Below are 23868 nucleotides of genomic sequence, written 5' to 3' on the forward strand. Positions count from 1 at the left end.
CACCTGGGCTCCTAGTCCTCTTCCAAGCTCACTGGTTATTGACAAAATTCTTCTCCTTGCAACCGCAGAACTGAAGCCTCAACTACTAGACGCCACGTGGCCTGCTCCACAACGGGGCAGTGTGCTTCTTCAAGGTGAACAGGAGACTCTGACTTGTGAGAAATCCTGAACACTTTTAAAGGGCTCACCTGATTAGGTCCGGTCCACCCGAAATACCCTTCGCTTTGATTAACTCAAAGCCAACTGGTTTCTTGAGTCTTTACCTGGTCAACCTATTTAAAATTTCAACCCCAGCCCCTCATCACGGCACTCCCTGTTTCCTTTCTAGCTTCTTTTGTGTCCATAGCACTCATGCCTATGGAATTTTATGACATATTTGTGTTCATTATGTCTCTCACTCTGCTAGAATGTACACCGTTGACTTCATGGATACTTGTCTATTTTATCCATCATTGTAGGACAGTAACATATAGAACAATGTCTTGATCAGCTGACACGCCACAAACACATACATTTATTTATTTATAAGAATTGATGGGTATTTTATTGTGGGTCAAGGGCACAGATTCATCTTCATTTTGTTACAACTACTGCTTTTTTTAAAATTATTAAAGTATAGTCAATTACAGTGTGTCAATCTCTGGTGTACAGCATAATGTCCCAGTCATGCATATATATACATATATTTGTTTTCATATTCTTTTTCACGAATGGTTATTACAAGATATTGAATATAGTTCCCTGTGCTATACAGAAGAAATTTGTTTCTTACCCACTTTTATATATAGTGGTTATCATTTGCAAATCTCAAAACTCACAAATTTATCCCTTCCCACCCCCATCCCCCCACCTCTGTAACCCTAAGATTGTTTACTATATCTGCCAGTCTGTTTCTGTTATGTAGGTGAGTTAATTAGTGTCCTCTTTTTTTTTTTTATGACTCCACATATGAGTGATATCGTATGGTATTTTTCTTTCTCTTTCTGGCTTACTTCACTTAGAATGATGATCTCCAGGTCCATCCATGTTGCTGCAAATGGCTTATTTATTTAATGAATAAATTAGTGAATGACACAAACCTTGGAAAGCTTTGAGGAACTCAAACACAGAAAGATGTAACAGAAAGAGTTGAAGAAAACTATGGTAGACGAAAAAATATTGTTTATTCACACACACACACACACACACACACAGCCAAATAGTTCTGGCTTTCATTACATCAGCAAACTCCTTTACCAGATATATAACATAATCGCAGGAGTGAACTGCCATCGTGTTCAGGAGTCTCCGCACACTCAGGAGGAGGAGATTATGGAGAATGTGCACACAAGGGGGTGGGGACTTTGGGAGCCACCTCAGAAGTCTGTCTACCACGAATCCTCATCAAAGGAACTTCTAAAGCATATGCTTCAAGATAGAAGGAAAATAATCCCAGACAGAAGATCTGAGACATAAAAAAGAAGAGCGAGCAGAGGAAATATGAAACACATGGGTAAGTCGACTCAAATATCAGCTATTGAGAATAACAAAATACCTGATTTGTGAAATTAATGAAGTAATAAAATTAAAATATCGGGTTACAAAAGTATACAGCTTCAAAGGGAATGATTAATGTTGAAGAATTCTAAGATCTGTGTATTGTTTAAAAGAAAAATAAAGATACTGATTAAAGATAATGTTAAATTAAACATACATACAATAAAGAACAGAAATAGACTGTATACTTTCAAAACAAGAGAGGGAGGTTTAAAATGGAAAAATTACTCCACTGAACCCTAAGATGCTCCTAACCAGCCTTCTCTCCTTCACTCAGGGTCAGACTTGTATGATAGTCCGGTGGATCTCCCGTCTTCCTGCTTCTTCCAGCTTCTTCCCTGTTTTCTCTCACATATAATTTCCGCATAAAGTTTCTTGGAGGGGAGAATCAGTATTTCGGGCTCTAAGTTCTTCGTTAGCTATGCCATCACCTAGGGTTCTGGGGCACTCGTTTGGATGGGAGGGGAAGAGGTGCTGTCCTCTTTGTCCTCTTGTTGACATTCATCACAGTGTGGGTTCCAGACACTCACACGAGGAGGCAGCTTCATCTCTTCCAGCCACAACAAAGGCTTCCTCTTCACATGGAACGTGGGCTCACGAATTGGAGGCGCAGGGTGAGGCCGCTGGTGAGGATCCTGGATCTTCTGATCCCCGAGGCCCAGGCCCTGCGAGAGTATCCTGCGGCCCACCTCCAGCTCACGCAGGAACTTGGCCTTGGCCTCAAAGCCCATGGGACACTTGGCACCCAGCAATAGTTTGGATCTGGGGCTGCGGGCCACAGTGGGGACCCCCCGGCTGGAGGCTGGCAGTCCGGTCGGGGCCTCCGTCTTCTCGCCCCGCTGGCGCCTGCGGTAGGCTTCTGGGGGGCGCGCCGCGGCCTGTGGAACCAGAACCTCCGCAAGCTAGCGCACCCAGCGTCACGGGAGGCGCGCGGGGTCCAGGAGCGCCATCGCGGGCTTGCGGCCCATTCTGCGCGGCGGTGCACCGAGCCGCGGGTCCGCGCGCCAGGGTTGCTGCGGCAGGAACCCGGCTAGGGGCTGAGCGCTGTGGCGCCATCTGCAGAGGGGCCTGACACCAACACACACGGGGCGATTCGGAGCACCTCCTCGTTCTTGGGCTCCGGCCAGTCTCCAGCCACATGAGGCTTGGGTGTGTAATAGTAGAGATCTGAGGGAGAACTGGGAGCTGAGGGGCTGTGCCCTCTCGACTGAGGCCTGGGGGCTGGCTCCCAGAGACAACTCCAGAGAAGGGTGAGGACTGGTGGCAGGCGCCACCTCCTCGAGCTCAAGGATGCGATCGAGGATAGGTGGCCCCTCGCATGGCCGTCTAGTTCCTCTAAAGGACCCCGAGGCCCTGTCTCCTGAAACTGCTTCGGGGTGGGTGGGGTTCCCAGGGTGACTCTCAGCTCCTGAGAATGCTCCCAAGATTCCATCCGCTCCTCAGAGTCTGTATCCAAGATCTTCCTAAAGGGAGCTGGTCCATGCTCCCTTGGTCCTGGGGAAATACACTGGGGTGGAGGTGGGAGGTGAGAAGTATGACGTCGGGAAGGAGACAGAGGAACTAAAGTTGGAGCAGCCCAGAGAGGCCCTGAAGAGAAAAGGACATGGCGGGGGGGGGGGGGGCAGGGGTGGGAGGTGGGAAGGAGCTGGGGCCAGGCTTACTTTGCCTTGGCTCTTCTTCAGTCCCACCGAGCAGAGCGCATGAAGCACAGGCACGGCTCCCCGAGCCCAGGTGTCAATCGGGCAAGGTGAGGGTTCCTTGTCCTCCGCCCACGTGGGGTCCTCTGCTAGGTGGGGTTCTCCCTCATCCCGGAGCATGAATCCCATCTGGCCCATCCGCAACATGGTCTCCCGTGCCCAGTCGACTGTATACGGAATGCACTGCAGAGGCGAGAAACGGTCTCAATCCAGCAGGCAGGGGTCAGGGAGAGAGGAGATGGGTCTGGAGGACGCGGATCCAGCCCCACCTGCCGTTCCAGGTAGGATTTGCAGGCGGCATCCATCACTCGGTCCACCAGTACCTCCGCGATGTCGCCCACCACCTCCTCACCCTCCTCACCAGCCCTCAGCTTCGCCGCCTCCACCTCAGTCAGCTCTCCAGGCATGATGTCCCCCTGCGGCACCGGAACCTTAGGCGACGTGGCCTTTTCCGCCTTGGTTCGGGTCACTCTGGGGTCTCCGGCCTGCTTCTCTGTGGGAAAGGAAAAGGCAAATCTGGGTGAGAAACCGAGGAGTGGAGAAGGAGGAAGCTTCCTCAAGTTGTCTAATAGGAAGAAAAAACCTTCTGAAAGGGACAATTTACTAAGAGCCTACTACGGGACAGACGCTTTTCGGGTGAGTGACCTAGCTAATTCAATTTTCCTAACAGCTCACTAAGCCCATTTTACAGACAAAGAAACTGAAACTTGACAGAAGTTAACCTGCATTTGCTTGAGGTTACACCCTGAACCCAGGCTATTATAGCTCTAACCGCATTCTGGTGATGATTTGTGCTTATATCAAGCCTTGGAACTTTAAATCTCTTTTTGTGTACTTCCTGTATTTATTCATTTCTACTTTGTCTTTTGATATAATTCACAATCATCTCACTCAATGTTACATTAATATTAATGAAAGGTATTGATAACTCAATTCCTCTGCAGATAGAAGTTTTCTATGTCTTTTGTTTTATTGGTATTATTATTTTAATCATTCTGTTTCTCATTAGTATTGTTTTAATTCTAGCTGACGTCCCATTCTCTATTTTTTGCCCTTAATTGATAGGATTTCTCTAAAAGATGGACCATTTTAAGATTTAGTCATCTTGTCTAAAACAAGAAACATATACAAATCTTACACAAATAATGCACGGAACAAGTGTGGTCTCCCAAGGGAGCCATGAATTTTGGGATATGTAGGATGGCGCAGCCATTGATATTTTGGCCCTATGCCTCTCTTCTCATTGTAGAGATACTGTTCTGGTTCCTGCTGTTGTGACTGTACCTTGGAATGCCAGCAGCATTGTAACAGAGAAGAACCAACCTTACTCCATACTGGATCTATTTCTTTAAACTCTATCCTTTGTGCTCTGTAGCTAATTGCTCTCTGCCCAGCCTTGCTAACTCCGCATGTAGGCGCACTCAACTGGAAGGAATGTGGCCTGTAGCTTGAAGTACACATAATATCCCCTTTCCAGAAACTCTGTCTCCCATGCTTAACTTTTAAAACTAAAATACTTTTGCTTAGCTTGTCAATACACTAATTACCAGAAAGATCCTTTTCCCTTCCTCGGTGACCACTCATCCACAGAAATAAGAAGTTATGGAGCTGATAATAAACAACATCTGTCTTGTTGAAGATACACAGGAGCATCCTGGCCAGGTCATCATTGAACAACTGCAAGAACAAAGGATTACCAAGTTGCCTCCGAGGTCTGGTCAGCACCAGGGGGTCTGCAACAACCCAGCACCTCTTGACCTCTCTCCTTCTTTGTAGCATAAAAGAAGCCTGTATTCAAACCTGAACAAGGTGGTTCTTTAGGACATTAGCCTGCCATCTTCTCAGTTTTCTGGCTTTCTGAACAAAGTCACTATTTCTTGCCCCAAGGACTTATTGTCCTATTGTGTGGTGACTTATTGGCCTGTCACGTAGCAAGCGGTACAAGCACAGACTTGGTAACAGCATGAGATTAACAGAATCTATGATAAGTTGTCAAAGAGAACCTGGGTCATGATTTCAATCCTGGGGATATAGAAGGAGAAAAAAGCCTTCTAAACATTTTCTTTTGGATGATACTATGATCATAATGGGTTTACTAAAAGAAATACACACTGCTCTTATGGATTAAAATAAATCTTCCCAAAGCCTTTTCCCCCCTTCTCTTCAAAATACAGATGCTAAGAATAAAATATGAAGATATTTTTATATAAAAAAATTCAAACTTTTCAGTAAGATTAATTAGTCCTAAAAAGGACATATACATTAAAGAAATGGGTTGATAAGGAAAATATATAAATTTATTTCACCTCCAGAAAATACACCAAGCTGAACTAATTTATATATAATATACCATCATATTTAAGGAACTTAGCACTCCATAAAATACATGTAATCTGATTAGAAAAACATCATTCTTCCTTTAACCAATACTCTATTTATGACGTTAATTTTTCATTGGAACCAGAGTGCTACTTTTAGAAGAATACATCTACTATGGACTATTTGGTTAACATCCCTGCTACTAAAATATGTATTTATTACATTTCAAAAATCTTTTATTGTACTTTAGAATTGTTTCTTATACAGTTTTTTACTATTTGCAGACTTTAATTATGCTTTGTCAATAGATACAACATGGGCTTCTGATATTTATCTTGCATATTAGTGTCAGTTCTACTGGAAATGTAACTCAAGTATAATTGTAATCGAGCGAGACTTTATAGACACCTGCCTCATGTCCTCTGCCTGCCTCTTGTTTGTAGAAAAGCTTTAGTCTCCAGGCCTCCCCTGAGTCACAAAAGATTTTCAAGTATATAATACAATATAATTAACTGTAATCATCCAGCTGTACATTAGATTCCCAAGAACTTATTCATCTTATTACTGGAATTTTGTATCCTTTGACCAACATCTCCTCATTTCCCCTACTACCCAGCCCCCAGGAATCACCACTCTGTTCTGTAAATGTAATTTACATTTGCCTTTTTTTAGATTCCACATACAAGCGACATTATGCAATACTTGCTTTCTTCTGTCTGACACTTCATTTAGCATCTCTAAGTCCATCCATGGTGTACAATGGTAGGATTTCATACTTTCTCGCAGCTGAATAATACCCCATTATATATCTATATATATACACACACACACACATATATGTGTATCTCACATCTTCTTTATCCATTCATCCATTGATGCATACTTAAGTTGTTTTCATATCTTGGATATTGTGAACAATGCTGCAATAAACATGGAGTGCGCACATCTCTTTTAGATCTTGCTTTTATTTTTTCTGGCTATTACCCAGGAATGGGATTGCTGGATCCCATGATAATTCTATGTTTAATTATTTGAAGAAAATCCACTGTGTTTTTCACAGTGGCTGAACCACTTTACATTCCTACCGACAGTGCACACGGGTTCCTTTTTCACCTCCTCCTCACCAACATTTGTTTTCTCTCCTCTTTTTGATGCTAGCCACTCTAACAGGTGTGAGGTGAGAGCCCACTGTGGCTTTGATTTATGTTGCCCTGATGGTGTGTGATGTTGAGCAGCTTTCGTCTACACCTTTTGGTCATTTTTATGTCTTTTTTGGGAAAATGTCTTCAGATCTTTTGGGTTATTGCTATTGAGTTGCATGTGTTCTTTGTACATTTTGCATATTAACTCCTTATCAGATACATGATTTGCAACTATTTTCTCCCATTCTGTAGGTTGCCTTTTCATTTTGTTGATTGTTTCTTTCGCTGTACAGAAGCATTTGGATTTTATGTAGTCCCATTTATTATTCTTATTTTTGTCTTTGTTGCTTGCGCTTTTTTATGTCATCCAAAAATTTGATGCCATGATTAATTTTAAAGAGTTTTTTCCTTTTATTTTCTTCTAGGAGCTTTATGGTTTCTATTCTTACGTTTAGTCTTTAGTTCATTTTGAGTTAATTTTGTGAGTGGCATAGGACTGTGGTCCAATTTTATTCTTCTGTCTATGGTTATTCAGTTTTCCAAACACGATTTATTAAAGAGACTATCCTTTCCTCATTGAATAAAAAATATATTGGTTGAACACATATGTGTGGGTTTATTTCTGGACTCCTGATTCCGTTCCATTGGTCTACATGTCTATATTTATGTTAGTACCATCCTCTCTTATTATTATAGGTTTTAATATAGTTTGAAGTCAAGAACCTTCATGGCTCCAGATTTGTTCTTTCTCAAGATTTCTTTGAATGCTCATATAAATTTTATTCTTTGTTTTGTTAACATGGTGGATCATGTTGATTGATTTATGGATGTCGAGTCATTCTTGCATCCCTGGAATGAATTTTAATTGATCATGGTTTATAACCCTTTTAATATATTGGGTTTTTTTTTTCTTTATGTGGGGACTAGGTATAAATCTCATTTTATGCTGTATTTTATATCTTAGTTGTGTTTGAAGACATTTTGATTTTTGGAGACACACCAAAATAAATAATGGCATTTGGTGTATGCAGTGTGACCTCTGGTGTTGTCCAGCCAGTTGGAACCTGGCCAGGGCTCTCCTCAGGGCCGCAGTGAGCCAGGTGTTCCCTCTAGGCTTCACCGAAGACCACATGCAGACAGAACTCTTCCCTCGGGGTCGCTGCCGCTTCCTGGGTGTGGGGGTGAGACACTGACATCCGTGGGACAGACCCCCAGCCCTGCTTTGGGGGGCGGCAAGCCAGGAGTGGACGTAGCAGATCTGGGGACACCCCCCCGCACTTCTGAGGACGCGTGGCAGGCGGCTTGATGGAACACGGGAGACACCCGGAGGATTCTCAGAAGGCTCGCGGATGTGTTTTCTCCAGCAACCTTTTATTAACCCGACTGTTTGAAAGAGCTGAAGCGCTTAGGTTTGCGGTGAGGACTCTTGAACTTCTTTTTCAATGAGCTGGACTGCTTCTTCCCGCGCTTGAGGACCAGTTCCCGGTCCACTTCCCCCTCTGCTCTGTCTCCAAGGCCCTTCTCTCTCAGGCACCTTGGCGTCTCATCCTCATTATGCGTCTGAAAGTCATTGGTGCTGTCCCCGTGCTCAGTCCCTGCCAGGTCCTTTTTGGTAAACAGCTCGGGTGGGTACAGGTCTGTCATGCTGTCGTCAGTGTCACTTGGGGCTGCGCCATCATCACTGGACGCGGGTTCCCAGAAGGCTTCTCTAGGGCGAGGCGGCCCGCCCCCATCCCGCTGGTCCTCCCTCCTCCTCCTTTTGTGCAGGAGGCAGGCGGGCACGTACTCCACACCCTGCTTCTGACACTCGTATTTCTGCAGAGCCCCCTGGTACCGCCGGCCCTGGGTGTGCCCCAGCACGTGCTCCGGGACTTGCGGATGTGCCGCAGGGTGAGTTTGCACAACAGCTGGTGCGGATTCTTCGTGCTGGGCACTATGTGCGGCTCGAACTCCGCAGTAGTCGAAGGCGGGGGAGGCGCGGGCCAGCCGCCGGTACTTCTTGCCGCGGGTGTAGACCTGGAGCTCGGACAGGCGGCAGGGCAGCTCGGGGCCCGTCGCAGAGCACCTGCGCGGGGCTCCGGGCGCAGGCTCCGGTGCTCGCGCGGGAAGGCCCGCACGTCCCGCGGCGGCTCGCCCATGGCTCCTCGGGCGCGGGGCTGGAAGCCGAGCCCCCTTTTAATATATTGTTGAATTCAGTTTGCTAAAATTTTGCTGAGGATTTTTGAATCTATGTCCATAAGGGGTGTTGACCTGTAATTTTCTCTTGTTATGATGTCCTTGTCTGGTTTTGGTATCAGGTTGATAGTGCTTTCATAGAATGAGTTGGAAGCTTTTCTTGCACTTCAATTTTTTGGAGTATTTTCAGAAAGATAGTTATTCTTTTTAAAATGTTTGATAGAATTCACCTGTGAAGATGTTTGAACTTGGATCTTATTTGTTGGGAGTTTTTTGTTTAGATTTAATTTCATTACTAGTGATTCATCTCTTCAGATTTTCTATTATTTTCTGATTCTGTCATGGGAGATTGTATGTTTGTAGGAATTTATCCACTTCTAGGATGTTTAATTTGTTGGCATATAATTTTTTGTAGTGATCATTTATGATCCTTGATTTTTGTGGTGTCAATTGTAACTTATGTTGTTCAAAAATGTATTGAGGAATAACTTATTTAATGTAAAATCTATTCATTTTAAGGGTCCATTTCAAAGACTTTTAGTAAATTTATCAAGATGTGCAACTACTGTCCTAATCTCATTCCAGACATTTCCGGCACTTATATGGTTAATTCTCATACCCACCCCCGCCAACCACTGATCTACTTTCCATCTGTGGACGTTTCACAGAAAAGGAATCATACAGTGTGTAGTTTTCTGTGTCTGTTTCTTTCATCTGCAAAATACTGTGAGGTTCCTCCAACATCGCAGTGCCAGTCAGTACTTCAGTCCTTTCTACGGCTGAGCAACGTTCCAAGTACAGCTGTCCCAAGGTATCCACAAAGAGACACCAAAATCCATGGACACGCAAGTCCCTTGTACAAAATGGTGTGGTACCGTTGGTCCTGTGCATCTGCAGGTCATGCCCTGATGGACACTGTGGTGGTATCCACCTTATGAATAACGCTGCTGTGAACGCCCATGTACCAGTCTTTGTGTGGAAAAATGATTTCAGTTCTCTTAGGTAGATGCCCAAGTGGAACAGGGGTCACATAGCTGCTGTATTTTGCTTCTTGAAGGACTGCCATGCTGACCTGCACAGACACACTATTTTACATTCCACCAACAGGGAGGGTTCCCACCTGCCTACACCCTGCCAGCTCTTCCATCTGCCTGTCTTTCATGGCCATCCTGGAGGGTGTGAAGTGGGATCTTGTGGTTTTGACATGCATTTTCCTAATGACTAATAACACTGAGCATCTTCTCATGTCCTTTGTGGCTATTTGTATTTCTTCTTTGGAAAAATGTCTATTCAAATCCTTTGCCCACTTTTAAATTGGGTTCTTTGCAAATTCTGGACTCTAGGCCCTTACGAGATGCATAATTTCCAAATATTTTCTTCCATTCTGTAGGCTGTCTTTTCATCCCCTCAACAGTGTCCCTTGACACACGAAAGATTTCAATTTTCAGGAGGTGCGATTTGCTGTTTCACTTGCTGCTTGCGGTTTAAGAAGCCACTGACAAGTCCAAGGCCACGGAGACCCTCTCCCTTGTTTCCTTCTAAGACCTTTACAGTTTTAGCTCCAAAACTCAGGCCTCTTCACCACTTTGAGTTGACCTCTGCATACAGCCTAAGGTCCAGTTTCCGTCTTTGCTTGTGGAGATCACTGTCCAAGCACCTTTGGTCGAATAGCCTGTTCTTTCCCATCAAGTGGTCCTTATACTCTTGACAGAAACAACTGACCAAAGACGTACAGACTCATATCTGGCCTCTCAGTTTTATCCTGGGGGTCTATGTCTACCCCGTGCCTGTTCTGGTTACTGGAGTTTCACAGGAAGCTCTGAACAAAGGAAGTGTGAGTCTTTCAACTCTGCTCTTTAACGAGATGGTGTTGGCGCTTTGGTCCCCTGGCAGGTCCACGTGAGTTTCAAGATCAGCTTTCCCATCTCTAGCTTTAGTAATACACAGACGGCTTCTTTTCCGAGAGAACACCAAATGGCGGATGAGCCTGTGCTGCGGGAGGGCCCGGAGGCCCCGAAGGTCCCGGGGGCCCTGGGATGGGAGGCCGCGGTGGTTTCCGCAGAGGCTTCGGCGGCGGCATCCGGGGCCGGGGCCGGGGCCGCGGTCAGGGCCACAGAGCTCACGGAGGCAAGGCAGAGGACAAGGAGTGGCTCCCTGTCACCAAGCTGGGCCGCTTGGCGAAGGACATGAAGATCAAGTCCCTGGAGGAGATCTGTCTCTTCTCCTGCCCATCAAGGAATCTGAGATCGTTGACTTTTTCTTGGGGGCATCCCTGAAGGACAAGGTTTTGATGATTATGCCTGTGCAAAAGCAGACCCATGCTGGCCAGCGGACCCGGTTCAAGGCACCTGTCGCCACTGGGGATGACAAGGGACATGTTGGTTGGGTGTTAAGTGCTCCAGGGAGGTGGCCACAGCCACCCGGGCGGCCGTCACCCTGGCCAGGCTCTCCATCGTCCCTGTGCAGAGGCTATCGGGGGAACAAGATTGGCAAGCCCCACACGTCCCTTGCAAGGTGACTGGCCGCCGTTGTTCTGTGCTGGCGCGCCTCATCCCTGCACCCAGGGGCACTGGCATTGTTTCAGCCCCGGTGCCCAAGAAGCTATGACGATGGCTGGTATTGATGACTGCTACACTTCTGCCAGGGGCTGCGCTGCCACGCTGGGCAACTCCACCAAGGCCACCTTCCGTGCCATCTCCAAGGCCTACAGCTATCTCACCCCTGATCTTTGGAAAGAGACTGTGTTCACCAAGTCTCCCTGTTAGGAATTCACTGACCATCTCGTAAAGACCCACACCAGAGTTTCTGTGCAGAGGACCCAGGATCCAGCTGTGGCCACCACGTAGTTTTATATGCAAAAAATAAAGTGAATGAAGCCTGCTAAATAATAATAATAATAATAATAATAATAATAATAATAATAATAATAATAATAATAATACAAACGTTCTGCTCCTACACATCTCCTTCCAGCTTTATGTTGGCGCTGTCTCAGGTTACATCTTTTTACATCATGTGCCTAACACAGACTTGTAATTATGGTTTTATGCACTTGTCCTGTGAAGCCTGGAGTGAGGACCAACAGCTTCCTTGCCAGGGCGTCCCTGCTGAGGCTCTCATCCAACTTGAGTGGACGCAAGTGGACCTTGAAAACAGAGGACCTGCCTTTGATGTCAGGGGGGCTGACATAAATCTGGTGGTCAAACTGGCCAGGTCACGTCAGGGCCGGGTCGAGAACATTGGGCCGGTTGGTGCCGGCCAGCACCACAACATTGGTGGTTGAGTTGAACCCATCCATCTCCACCAGCATCTGGTTCAGGGTTTTCTCCTGCTCGCTCTGGCCTCAAAGGGCCTGTGACCTCGTTTCCTGCCACTTGTATCAATCTCATCAATGAATAAGATACAATGAATAAGGTACGGTTTTTTCGGGCCATCGCATACATGTCACAAACCCGAGCTGGCCCGACGCACAGGAACATTTCCAGGAACTGTGACCCGTTCACAGTGATGAAAGGCACGCTGGCCTCCCCCAGTCACCTTGGCAAGAAGAGTTTTGCCAGCACCAGGAGGACCTGTGAGCATGGCTCCCTTTGGAATTTTGGCTCCAAGGTCCTGATACTGCTTGGGATTCTTCAGGGACTTCACTAACTCCATGAACTCCAACTTGGCCTCTTAGCAACCGGCCACGTCTGCAAACCACACACAGATGTTGTTCCTGACAACCCTGGCTGTGGTCTCACCAACACTGAAGAGGCTCCCTCCACGCCCGGCCCCCATCAGCCCCTCCTCAGGGTACAGAGGAGGATGCCCACCAGGAGAATGGTGGGCACCAGGCTTCGCAAGAAAGAGCTTGGATGATGTCCCAGGGGCAAACTGGTCACTACTTCCAGCCGGTCCACCAGACCTCTCGCCAGGTGATACTGCACCAAGTGCTTTCAGCTGACTTCTTTCCCAGCATCTCAAAAATAGAAGTAGAAAAATTCCATGGCAACACCTGCCCCTAAAACGGCCAGACTGCGGAAATCCTTGTCATCCCAGGGCACCTCTCCTGGGGCTTTAAAAATTGACACAGAAATCTCCATGTTTTTACAAATTAAAACCACTGCTTGGAGTCTCTGAATCAGTTGCTCCAAAACAGCAGAAAAGCTGCACAAAGTCTGAACTTGGGGTGACTGCTTCCTCGGGAGGATGACAGGCCGCTGGGACTGGTTCTCAAGACACACACACCCTCTGCATCCATTTCCACCAGGCAAAGTCACCCCATTTCCCTCCTCTCCTGCCTCCATTTGCTCCAGGCCCAGCATCCTTCAGTTCTCTGGCTCCTGCCGGGAGGTTCCGAGAGCCCTCAAGCCTGGCCTGGCCGTCCTGCTGCCTCGTGGGCCACCGCCGCATCACCACATCACGGCGAGTGGCCCGGCCACCGCCCTGCAGCCTTGCCACACTGCCGCCCGCCGCTGCTGCCAGCCACGGCGACATCCCCACCCCTGACCTCGCGCTGCTCGGGCCAATTGTAACTTTTAAATGTTTAATTCTGATATTATTTATTTGGCCTCTGTTTCTCTCTCTCTCTCTTTTTCCTTTGATGCATCTGGCTGAAAGTTTATAAATTTTATCTACATTTTCAAGGAACAAGCTCTTAGTTTCATTGATCTTCCCTATGGTTTTCTAGTATATATTTCATTTAATTCCACTCTGATTTTTATTACTATTTTTCTTCTACTAACTTTGGGCTTTGTTTTTCCTTTTCTTCTATGTCTTTAAGTTTAGATGGCTTATTCAAGATTTTTCTTGCTTCCTGGAGTAAACCTGTATCACTGTAAACTTCCCTTTTCAAACTGCTTTGTTGTGTCCCATAGCTTTTCAGATGTTTTCGTTCCATTTTCATTTTTCTCAAGGTATTGTTTTATTTCCTCTTTGCTTCATTCATTGGCCCATTGGTAGTTTAGAAGCATGTGTTCTCCACTTGTTTGTGTTTCTTCCAGTTTTCCACTCATTAATGATTTCTAATTTCACACTGTTATTGTTGGAAAAGATGCCTGGTGTGATATCAGTCTTCTTAAATTTATTGAGACTTGTTTTATGACTGAACATATGACTTACCTGATAGAATGGTCCATGTGCACTTGAAAAATGGTATATTCTTCTGTTTTGATTAAATATTCTGTATATATCAAGTGCATCTGATCTCCTTATCATTTAAGGTGTTTCCTTATTGACTTATTTCTAAATGATCCATTCATTGATGTAGGTAGGGTATTGTTATTGTATTGCTGTTTGTCCCTTTATTTCTGTTAATGTTTGCTTATATATTTAAGTGATTCTGTGTTTGGTGCGTTAAGTGTTCACAAGTATTGTATCCTCTTGTTGACTGACCCCTTTATTATTATGTAATGCCCTTCTCTGTCTCTCATTACTATCTTTGTTTTAAAGTCTATTTTGTCTGATACAAGTATTGCTATGCTATTTTTTCATTTCCATTTGTACAGAATATATTTTTTCAACCCTGTCACTTTTGGTCTGTATGTTTCCTTAGATCTAAAGTGAATCTTTTATAAGGTGCATACATATGGGTCTTATTTCCTTATCTATTCAGCCGCTGTATGCCTTTTGATTGGAGCACTCAGTCCATTTACACTACAGAAGTTATTGATAGCATGCACTTAATTGTCATTTTGTTAATTGATTCCTGGTTGTTTTTTCAGTTCTTCTCTGTTCCTTTATTCTTTTGTTCTCTTCTCCTGTGATTTGATGACTTTCTTTAGTATTGTATTTGTCTTTCTCTTTGTGTGTGTGTGTGTGTGTGTGTGTGTGTGTGTGTGTGTGTGTGTGTGTGTGTGTGCATGTGTGTGGGTATCTGCTACAGGTTTTTGGATCCAAAAAAACAGTGCTACAATTTATGTCAAATAGTGTATTGCTTATGTTCTCCTCTATGAGCACTGTGGTTTCAGGTCTTATATTCAGGTATTTAATCCATTTGGGGTTTATTTTTATGTGTGGTGTGAGGAAATGTCATTTCACTCTGTTACATGTAACTGTCAGTCTTCTCAGCACCACTTATTGAAGATTCTGTCTTTTCTTTTGTGTATTCTCTCCGGGCCTTCAAGGTCTCTTCTGATTAATCTGTTCATAGCCTTATGGGGATTCCTTTGTATGAGAGATTGTTTTTTTTTCTCTTACTGCTTTTAAAACTCTCTATCTTTGAATTTTGACAGTTACATTATACTGTAGCTTGGCAAAGAAAATTTTGGATTGAAAATTTTGAGTGGCCTATTAGTTTCATAAATTTAGATATCAAATCCCACCCCCCCACCACTAGGTTTAGAAAATTCTCAGCCATTATTCCTTTATATAAGCTTTCAACCCTTTTCTCTTTCTCTTCTCTTTCTTGGAATTCTGTGATAGGCTCACTATTTTTCTTACTGGTTCCCTGTAAGTCCCATAGAATTTCTTTATTCTTTTTCCTTTTTTTTAAATTTTGCTCCACTGACTGTACAATTTCAGTTGATTTTTCTTCCAGGTCACCGACCCTTCCTTTTGCTTGGTAGTTTGCTATTGTAGTGCTCTAACAAATTCTTAAGTACTGTTACTATTTCTTTAGCTTCAAAATTTCTGCTTTGTGTGTTGTTTTTGTTGTTGTTGTTTTCCTTCTCTTTGTTGAACTTTTAATTTTGTTCTTGTATCACTTTCCTGATATTGTTACGTTGTTTTTCTGTGTTCTCTTGTAGCTCTCTGAGCATCTTTAGAACACTTATTTTGAATTCTTTGTCAAGCAATTCCATTTTTCTGAGGCCAGTTACTGGATATTTACTGTATTCCTTTGTGATGTTTCCCTTTTCTTCATGATCCTATAAACTTGTGTAGGTGACTGTGCATTTGAAGCAGCAGTCAAATGTTTCAAGCTTTATAGATTGACTTTGATCTGCAGGTAGGAATACAATGAATCATGCTGTTATCATGGGTCTAGTGGAGCAGGCCGTCAAGTGTCGGGGTCCGGGCTGCACAACTGCAAGCCTTGGCTGGCTGCTGTTGTGGCTCCTGCTTCCAGCAGGGCTTGGGCGGAGGGAGCAGGGAGGGACGCAGGTGGCTAGTGCCTGCAAATGCAAATACTTTTGTGGGGCAAAAGCTGGTGAAATCATGGTGGCTGAGCTGGCTGTTAGCTTCTTTAGAGGTGAAGTCTGCTGTACTTGTGTGCAAGGTAGGTCACTGTTAAGTGTGATCACCCCCACTGCATGGCTGTTATTGATAGTCCGTCATTTTCCTCTTTGTTCCTAGTTATCTCTATGTCTCAGCTTTGCCAGTCTCGGTTGGGTGACACAAAAGTGTGACTTTCTTGCAGTGCCTCAGTTGGGGAGTGGGATAGTGCAGGTAAAATGAAATTGTCTTCCTTCTCTTCTTGTACTGTTATTTTTTGTTGTCGTTGTTATTGTACCACTGAGTTGTTAAAGTTTGTTAAGTGAACACTGGACCTTCCACAGAGCTGTTGTAGTTTGTGGATCGCTGTCCAGTTGTTGACCTTTGTGGCAGAGTGGAGGTTGATTTCCCCTATGTCAACATCTTGAAATATCACCTTGATGAGTGCTGTTGATAATGGAAGCTATGAATGTGCGGGTGCAGGGGGTATATGTGAAATCTTTGTGTATTCTCAATTATTTTAGTAACCCTAACCCTGCTATGAAAATACAAAGTTTTCAAAAATATGGGAAAATACTGATGAGAACAATTAAAGAGGTTCTAGGTAACGATATATTACTTGTTCGTGCATTGGAAAACTCAATATAGTTAAGACATAAACTCTTCTTAAACTGATCTTTATATTCAATAGAATCGTATTCAAAATTGCATTCAGTATTTTTGTAAAAATAGGCAACTTTATTTTTAATTGTGTATTAGAAAGAAAGGACCAGAATAGATCACCTTTAAATATATCCCATTCCACTAATTAAAAAATAATTTGGAAAGGAGGGAGAAATAGAAAGAGGGAAGAAAGAAGAAAGGGAGGAAAGAAGAAAAAGAGGGGGAGAAGAGATGGAGAGAGAAAGAAACCCACCATGCATTTACGAGACATTTTTTAAGGTTGAACATGTACTACAAGTAATTTGTGAATAAATACATAGGATTTAAAAATCCTTAACCGACATAACTTGGGATAATAGATCAGAACTATGATTTTAATATAGAGGAGACATTTGAATGACCTGAGGAAAATCAATCCCAACTCCTTCTTTGCCTTTGAAACTTTCATAGATTTTAGAGGCTACTCCATAGCAGGATCATAAAACAGCTCACAGTTGCAGATGATTTCAGTGAAAGTATTCAGCTGAGGTTACTGACCCTTTTTACAGTTCTTAGTAGTTGGAAAGTGAACAAGTACAGATAGATTGAATTATAAGTTGTTCTGTCAGGTGTGGACTAAGAACAATTGATGTAACTTCAAGCTAAATGTTACCAATCATGGTGGGTGAGGTTGTAGCAGAAAAAAAAGTTTCCTATAAGTTTGTAAACAATATTAAGGATCTTAATGCTCTCTGATTCAGTTTCCTTCAATAAGCTATTATCAGTAAGTCTGTTTGGAAAGGAACAAACTATGACCATTTTCTGTAGGAATTATAAGAAATTAATGATATTTTCTCCAGAGATAGTCACAATTAAGTGTATAATCCTGGTTTAATTATTAGAACCAAGCTTGAGTAAAAGACTGAAAGAAAACACAAGAAGAAGATGAGAAAAGAACCAGTGCCTCTTGTAGGAGACACAGAATTTTGATTAGTGATAAGCCAAACTAAAACATGGTTTAATAAACACTTAAAGACTACTTGTGAGGAAAAAGAATAAACATTTTTCCCCTGAGTGTTATCCTCTGATTCTGAGACTCTTGCATTTTAATTTTGGCCACATTGTGAGGGGGATAATTCTAAGATATATACTGGACCCAAAGTGTAACCTAAGATAGCAGCAGAATCGAAATAAAACATAAAGTGTATTGCAGCTGCAATTAACAAAAAACATTGCTAATATGGACAACCTACCTGGAAACCATTTGAAACTGCTAGTCTCTATATTTAGTATACACAAAATCCTTGCCTTTGAAAGCTGATATTTAAAAGACTGATAGTGAGTGATCCCTTGATCACTTGATCTTCTGTGAACAAGATTATTCCACTGAAAACAGAAAAGTTGCAGTGTCGCACAGGTGTAGTGGAAGACATACTTCTCAGTGTGTGAATTTCTCAGTATAAGTGATTCACATCTAGGTAAGTGCTCTGAGACTTGTCCGCTGTGTGAAATATTCAGGTTATGTGGGATAAAATTGTTCGTTTTCTCACCCCCAGGGAGTTGAGAGTTTCACCTGCTACACGCTGGTCACACTGACCATTTCATTTAGCTTTCTGTGTCTCCAAATAGTCAATATAATCAGCATGTAGAATTACTTGCACATGTCTAATACTCAACCAAGAGTAATTATCTTTTTTTGAGTGAGAACACTGATATCTTCTTTGAAATAAGTAAAGGAACTAAATAGTTTCATATTTCTTCTCAATATGTAGCCAAACTAAACTACTCTAAAGGGAAAGAACTGGTTACTGGTTTTGCCACCACTAAAACTTGCATTTACCATAATAGGTATAAGTTTTAATTTTATAGTTAATGTGATTTCATGAGCTGCAATATCTCATGGAGATATTGTGTTGTTTGCATTAATGAGTCTTCATGTGAAATTTGGAACAGTCTGTTAAGTTAAAAAAATAGCTAACTGATTGAAAATAACTAGTCATCTAATAATATAAAAGGTGAGGGTAATGTTTTCCTTTAAAATTCAAGACAAAATGGAATAGCATGCTCACCAGTATAATGTGTGTGTAATAGAAAAACTCACTGAAAAAGCTGCCTTCCCATGCTTGGGCCCACAGGGACATCCTCTGTGAAATGACTGTTTAGGGAAATCACACTTTCAAAAAACCAAAAATATTCTTTCAAGGGAAATGTTGTAATGGAGACTGGACCCCTAAAGGTTTAAGAAATTAATGGCCAGAAGTTGGAACAAATTTCTATTTGAGAGTTGCCAGCAATGTTTAAACATTTATCTTTAGAGAGAGACTGTTCTTTACTTTGAGGAAAGGGTTTAAGTGATCTCTTGCTTATTTAAAAATACAGTATCATATTCTAAAATTGAAAGAATGAGTTACACATTTCTGCTGAAACCAGGGCAGAGAAATAGCTGTCCCCACTATATAAAATATAAAATGTGTGTGTGTGTGTGTGTGTGTAATTATCTATCTTCCTGAGTGTTATAGGATCACAAGTTGAGAAAAATAATGCTTACTGCCATGGAGATACTGTGCTGTTTGCTAGGCTCAATTACCGTCTCAGTTCTGAATGCAAGTCTCCTCTTTCAGTTCATTAAATTAATGCCCCAGTATTAGGACTTATTAATATGCCTTCTAGAGCTTTTAGAGTTGAACGTAAGCAGATGAAATCACAACGCTAAATCTGTTACTGTGAGATGTCCACTCTGTTACATGAACGTGCCGTTGAGATTGTCCATTTCATCCAAAAAACTGCATTTAAACTCTCATGATCAATGATTTATATAAGCAGACTGTCCTTAACATATGGGGTTTCTGATTCTTTACAGGAGTGGTTCTGAATCTTGACTGCACATTGCAATTATCTGGGGAATTTTAAACAATTCTGAAGATCTTGCCTCATCCCCAGATGAATTGTATCAGAATATCTCAAGGAATGGTCTAAGGAGTATGTTTACTCTCCCCAGGTGATTCTTATGTACAGTTATGTAGAAAAACACTATCCTAGAATATTAAGGATACCTCCTACAGAAAAAGGAGAAAAGTTGCTACTATCACAGTGGTTCAGCATTCATTTATTAATCTCTTAACAAATCGTTATAATGGTTTAGACTAATAATATTTAATATAATTGAAATTTGACTCTTTGCTAAGTTCTATGATACAAAATTTGCGTATATTATATTCTATAACCTTCATGTCGGGCCAATAAGCTAGATGTTATTATGTTATTCTTTTTACTAATGGAGGAACCAAGGCACATAGAAAAAGTTACTTGTTCAAAACTTCTTAATTAGGGTTCGGGAGATACGGGATTAGATTTCACTGTTACATAAAACACTGCATTATGTTTAACATTCTTAAAACAGGACAAAATTATTCTCCATAGGTTTGATATCCCAAGAATATTTCTCCAAGATTATTTATTGTTTAGGGTTACATAATCTAAGATTGATATCCCAAGCCTGTTAAATCATTTAGCCCTTGACCAAATAAATAAGCTCAGGGCATTATATTACTGTAAACAGCAGAGAAAAGAAAACAATTATATTGTAGGCTCAACCAATTTTTAATTTAATAAATTAAGTAGTAATAAATATGTGACAATTTGCTTGTATTTGGGCTTACCTGAAAATACCCAGATAAGCTCCACCCACATTGAAGAACCTTTCAGACCATTCAAAACTAATTAGAATTTCAGTACTTTATTTTTTAAAACTTTTTTATTGAATGAAAGATTCTTTAAATTGTATAGTGCTTTATAATTTTCAAAAGTTTCACATACATGATATTTCAAGACAGTTAATGTCAGTTGAAGTATCAAAACCCCACTAACTTCAGTTAAGCAAAATGAACAAAACAATGGGCACACGAGAAGATGTAATATTGCATTCTGTACATACCTAAGACTTTTGTTGTTCTCTCCAAAACTCTTTGTCAGGGTCCACCAGAACAGTTAGAGATTTTAACTTACATGCATTTAATAGAATTCCCTAAGGGGAAAAAAAAAAGCCTAAATAAAGCTAAAAAGGAAAGTCAATAGATACTCCAGTTACTTTTCAATTACTAACAAAAAGCAAGGTTAGAAAATTCATTAAAAATCAAAATGCTGCACCTTTGTCTAAGAGAAATAGACAGGGTCAGAGAAATTATTTAAAGAAATAATAACAGAAAACTACCCAGATCTGGGGAAGGAAATGACCATCCAAATCCATTGTGCCCAAAGAACCCCAAATAGACTGTACATCAAAAATTTTTCAGATACATCACATGTCAAAAGTTAAAGACAAAGAAAATTAAAGACGGAGAATTTTGCGCAACAAGAGAAAAGCAATTTGTCACATAAAAGGGTATATCCATAAAAGGGTATATTAAGACTAATAAATGAATTTCTCATCCCAAACCTTGCATATCAGAAGATAATGGGATGATATACTCAAAGTGTTAAAAGAGAAAAAAAAAACTTACTAACAAGGACTACTTTACCCAACAAAGCTCGTCATCTAAGATTAGGAACAGGACAAAGATCCTTACTCCTGACATTTCTATTCAAAATAGTACCAGAAGTCCCAGCCAGAGAAATTTAGGCAATTTTTTAAAAGGCATACAAATTATAATGTAAGAAGTAAAATTGTCTCTGTTTGCAGATGACTGATTATATATGTTGAATTCCCTAAAAAAAATCTACTATTAAGCTATTAGAACTGATCAACAAATTCAGTAATGTTGAAGAATACTAACTATATCAATATATAAAATTCAGTTGTTTTTCTGTGCACTAACAATAAACCATTATAAAAAGAAATCTCATTTACAGTAACATCAGAAACAATAAAACAGAAATAAATTCAATCAAGAAGGTAAACAATCTGTACACTGAAAACTATAAGACATTGATGAGAGAAACTGAAGAATTTACAAGAAAATAGAAATATATTCATGATGATGAATTGGACAAATTATTATTGTGAAAATGTCTATACTACCCAAAGCCATCTACAGATTTAATGCACCCTTATCAAAATTCTAATGGCATTTTTCATAGAAATCGGAAAAAAAATCCTAAATTTTAAATGAAATCACAAGTGACTCTAAATAGCCAATGCAATCTTAAGAAAGAAGACAAAAGCTGGAGATAGCAAACTTCCTTACTTCAAATAATATTACATGGTAATAATTATAGTAATCAAAACAGCTTAGTACTGGTATAAACACACACACATAGACCAAAGGAAAAAAATAGTCAAGAAAAAAATCTCACACAGATATGGTCAACTAATCTTTTTTTTTTCTCATTAAACTTTATTTTAATGGATCTCAAAATTCTGTGATAGATTTTTGGTCAAGTTGTTTCCATTAAAAAGTACTGATTTAAAAAACTAATAACTTAAAACTGCCGCACACACAGAAGAAACAAGTGGTCCCCAAAACATTCTCCTTTCCTTCTGAAGGTTTTACGATGCACTGTTATCATTAACCAGTCTTTAACTATTAAACTTAAATGGCCAATTGAGACAAACAGTTCTGAGACCGTTCTCCCACCACTGATTAAGACTGGAGTGGCAGGTATTGGGGATAATACTCATTTAGCCTTCTGAGCTTTCTGGGCGGACTTGGTGACCTTGCCAGCTCCAGCTGCCTTCTTGTCCACTGCCTTGGTGACACCCACAGCAACCGTCTGTCTCATGTCACGGACAGCAAAACGGCCCAGAGGAGGATAGTCAGAGAAGCTCTCAACACACATGGGCTTGCCAGGAACCATGTCAACAATGGCAGCCTCACCAGATCTCAAGAACTTGGGGCCACCTTCCAGCTTTTTCCCAGAATGACAGTCAATCTTCTCCTTCAGTTCAGCAAACTTGCAAGCAATGTGAGGTGTGTGACAATCCAGCACAGGTGTGTATCCAGCACTGATCTGGCCTGGATGGTTCAAGATAATCACCTGAGCTGTGAAGCCAGCTGCTTCCATCGGTGGATCATTTTTGCTGTCACCAGCCACGTTGCCACGACGAACATCCTTGACAGACACGTTCTTGATGTTGAAGCCCACGTTGTCCCCAGGGAGGGCTTCACTCACAGCTTCATGGTGCATCTCAACGGACTTGACTTCAGTTGTAACACTGACTGGAGCAAAGGTGACCACCATGCCAGGTTTGAGACCACCAGTCTCCACTCGACCCACAGGGACAGTACCAACACCACCACTCTTGTAGACGTCTTGGAGGGGCAGACGTGAGGGCTTGTCAGTTGGCCGAGTTGGTGGCAGGATGCAATCCAGAGCCTCAAGCAGCATGGTTCTACTGGCATTGCCATCTTTACAGGTGACTTTCCATCCCTTGAACCAAGGCATGTTAGCACTTGGCTCCAGCATGTTGTCACCATTCCAACCAGAAATTGGCACAAATGCTATGGTGTCAGGGTTGTAGCCAATTTTCTTAATGTAGGTGCTGACTTCCTTAACAATTTCCTCATCTCTCTTCTGGCTGTAGGGTGGCTCAGTGGAATCCGTTTTGTTAACACCAACGATTGGCTGTTTCACACCCAGAGTGTGAGCCAGAAGGGCATGCTCGGGGGCTGCCCATTCTTGGAGATCCCTGCTTCAAAGTCACCAACACCAGCAGCCACAATCAGGCAGCACAGTCAGCCTGAGATGTGCCTGCAATCATGTTTTTGATAAAGTCTCTGTGTCCTGGGGCATCACTGATGGTCATGTAGTACTTGCTGGTCTCGAATTTCCACAGGGAGGTATCAATGGTGATACCGCGCTCACGTTCTGCCTTCAGTTTGTCCAAGACCCAGGCATACTTGAAGGAGCCCTTTCCCACCTCGGCAGCCTCCTTCTTGAACTTTTCGATGGTTCTCTTGTTGATGCCACCACATCTGTAGATCAGATGGCCAGTGGTGGTAGACTTGCCCGAGTCTACATGTCCGATGACCACGATATTGATGTGAGTCCTCTCCTTTCCCAGTTTGGCTTAGATTTAGTGGTGGTTTTCATGACACCTGTGTCCTGGTGGCAAACCTGTTGCAAAAAAGTTTGGTCAGCGAATCTTTAACAAGTGCACCAAGGGTGCATAATAGAGAAAAGATCATCTCTTCAAAAAATGGTCCTTGGGAAAACTGGTATCCACATGCAAAAATTTTTTTTAAAAGTCTTTGAACTCTTGCCTTATCTTACACCATACACAAAAATCA

General features: G+C 42.2%; 1 protein-coding gene and 3 pseudogenes across 1 annotated transcript; 1 reads left to right on the plus strand and 3 right to left on the minus strand.

Moving 5' to 3' along the window:
* Positions 1–1745: 1745 nt before the first annotated feature.
* Positions 1746–6244, minus strand: LOC116157530 (uncharacterized protein C2orf81 homolog; annotated as a pseudogene).
* Positions 6245–8068: 1824 nt separating this feature from the next.
* On the minus strand, positions 8069–8832 carry LOC105104010 (surfeit locus protein 2). The gene is given in 4 exon segments (XM_031467319.2): positions 8069–8565; positions 8568–8649; positions 8651–8763; positions 8766–8832. Coding segments are annotated over 4 exon segments (759 nt in total).
* Positions 8833–10997: 2165 nt separating this feature from the next.
* Positions 10998–11743, plus strand: LOC105104007 (small ribosomal subunit protein uS5-like; annotated as a pseudogene).
* Positions 11744–21989: 10246 nt separating this feature from the next.
* LOC105104012 (elongation factor 1-alpha 1-like) lies at positions 21990–23499 on the minus strand (annotated as a pseudogene).
* Positions 23500–23868: the final 369 nt, after the last annotated feature.

Source organism: Camelus dromedarius, chromosome 15, assembly GCF_036321535.1.
Source record: "Camelus dromedarius isolate mCamDro1 chromosome 15, mCamDro1.pat, whole genome shotgun sequence".
NCBI lineage: Eukaryota > Metazoa > Chordata > Mammalia > Artiodactyla > Camelidae > Camelus > Camelus dromedarius.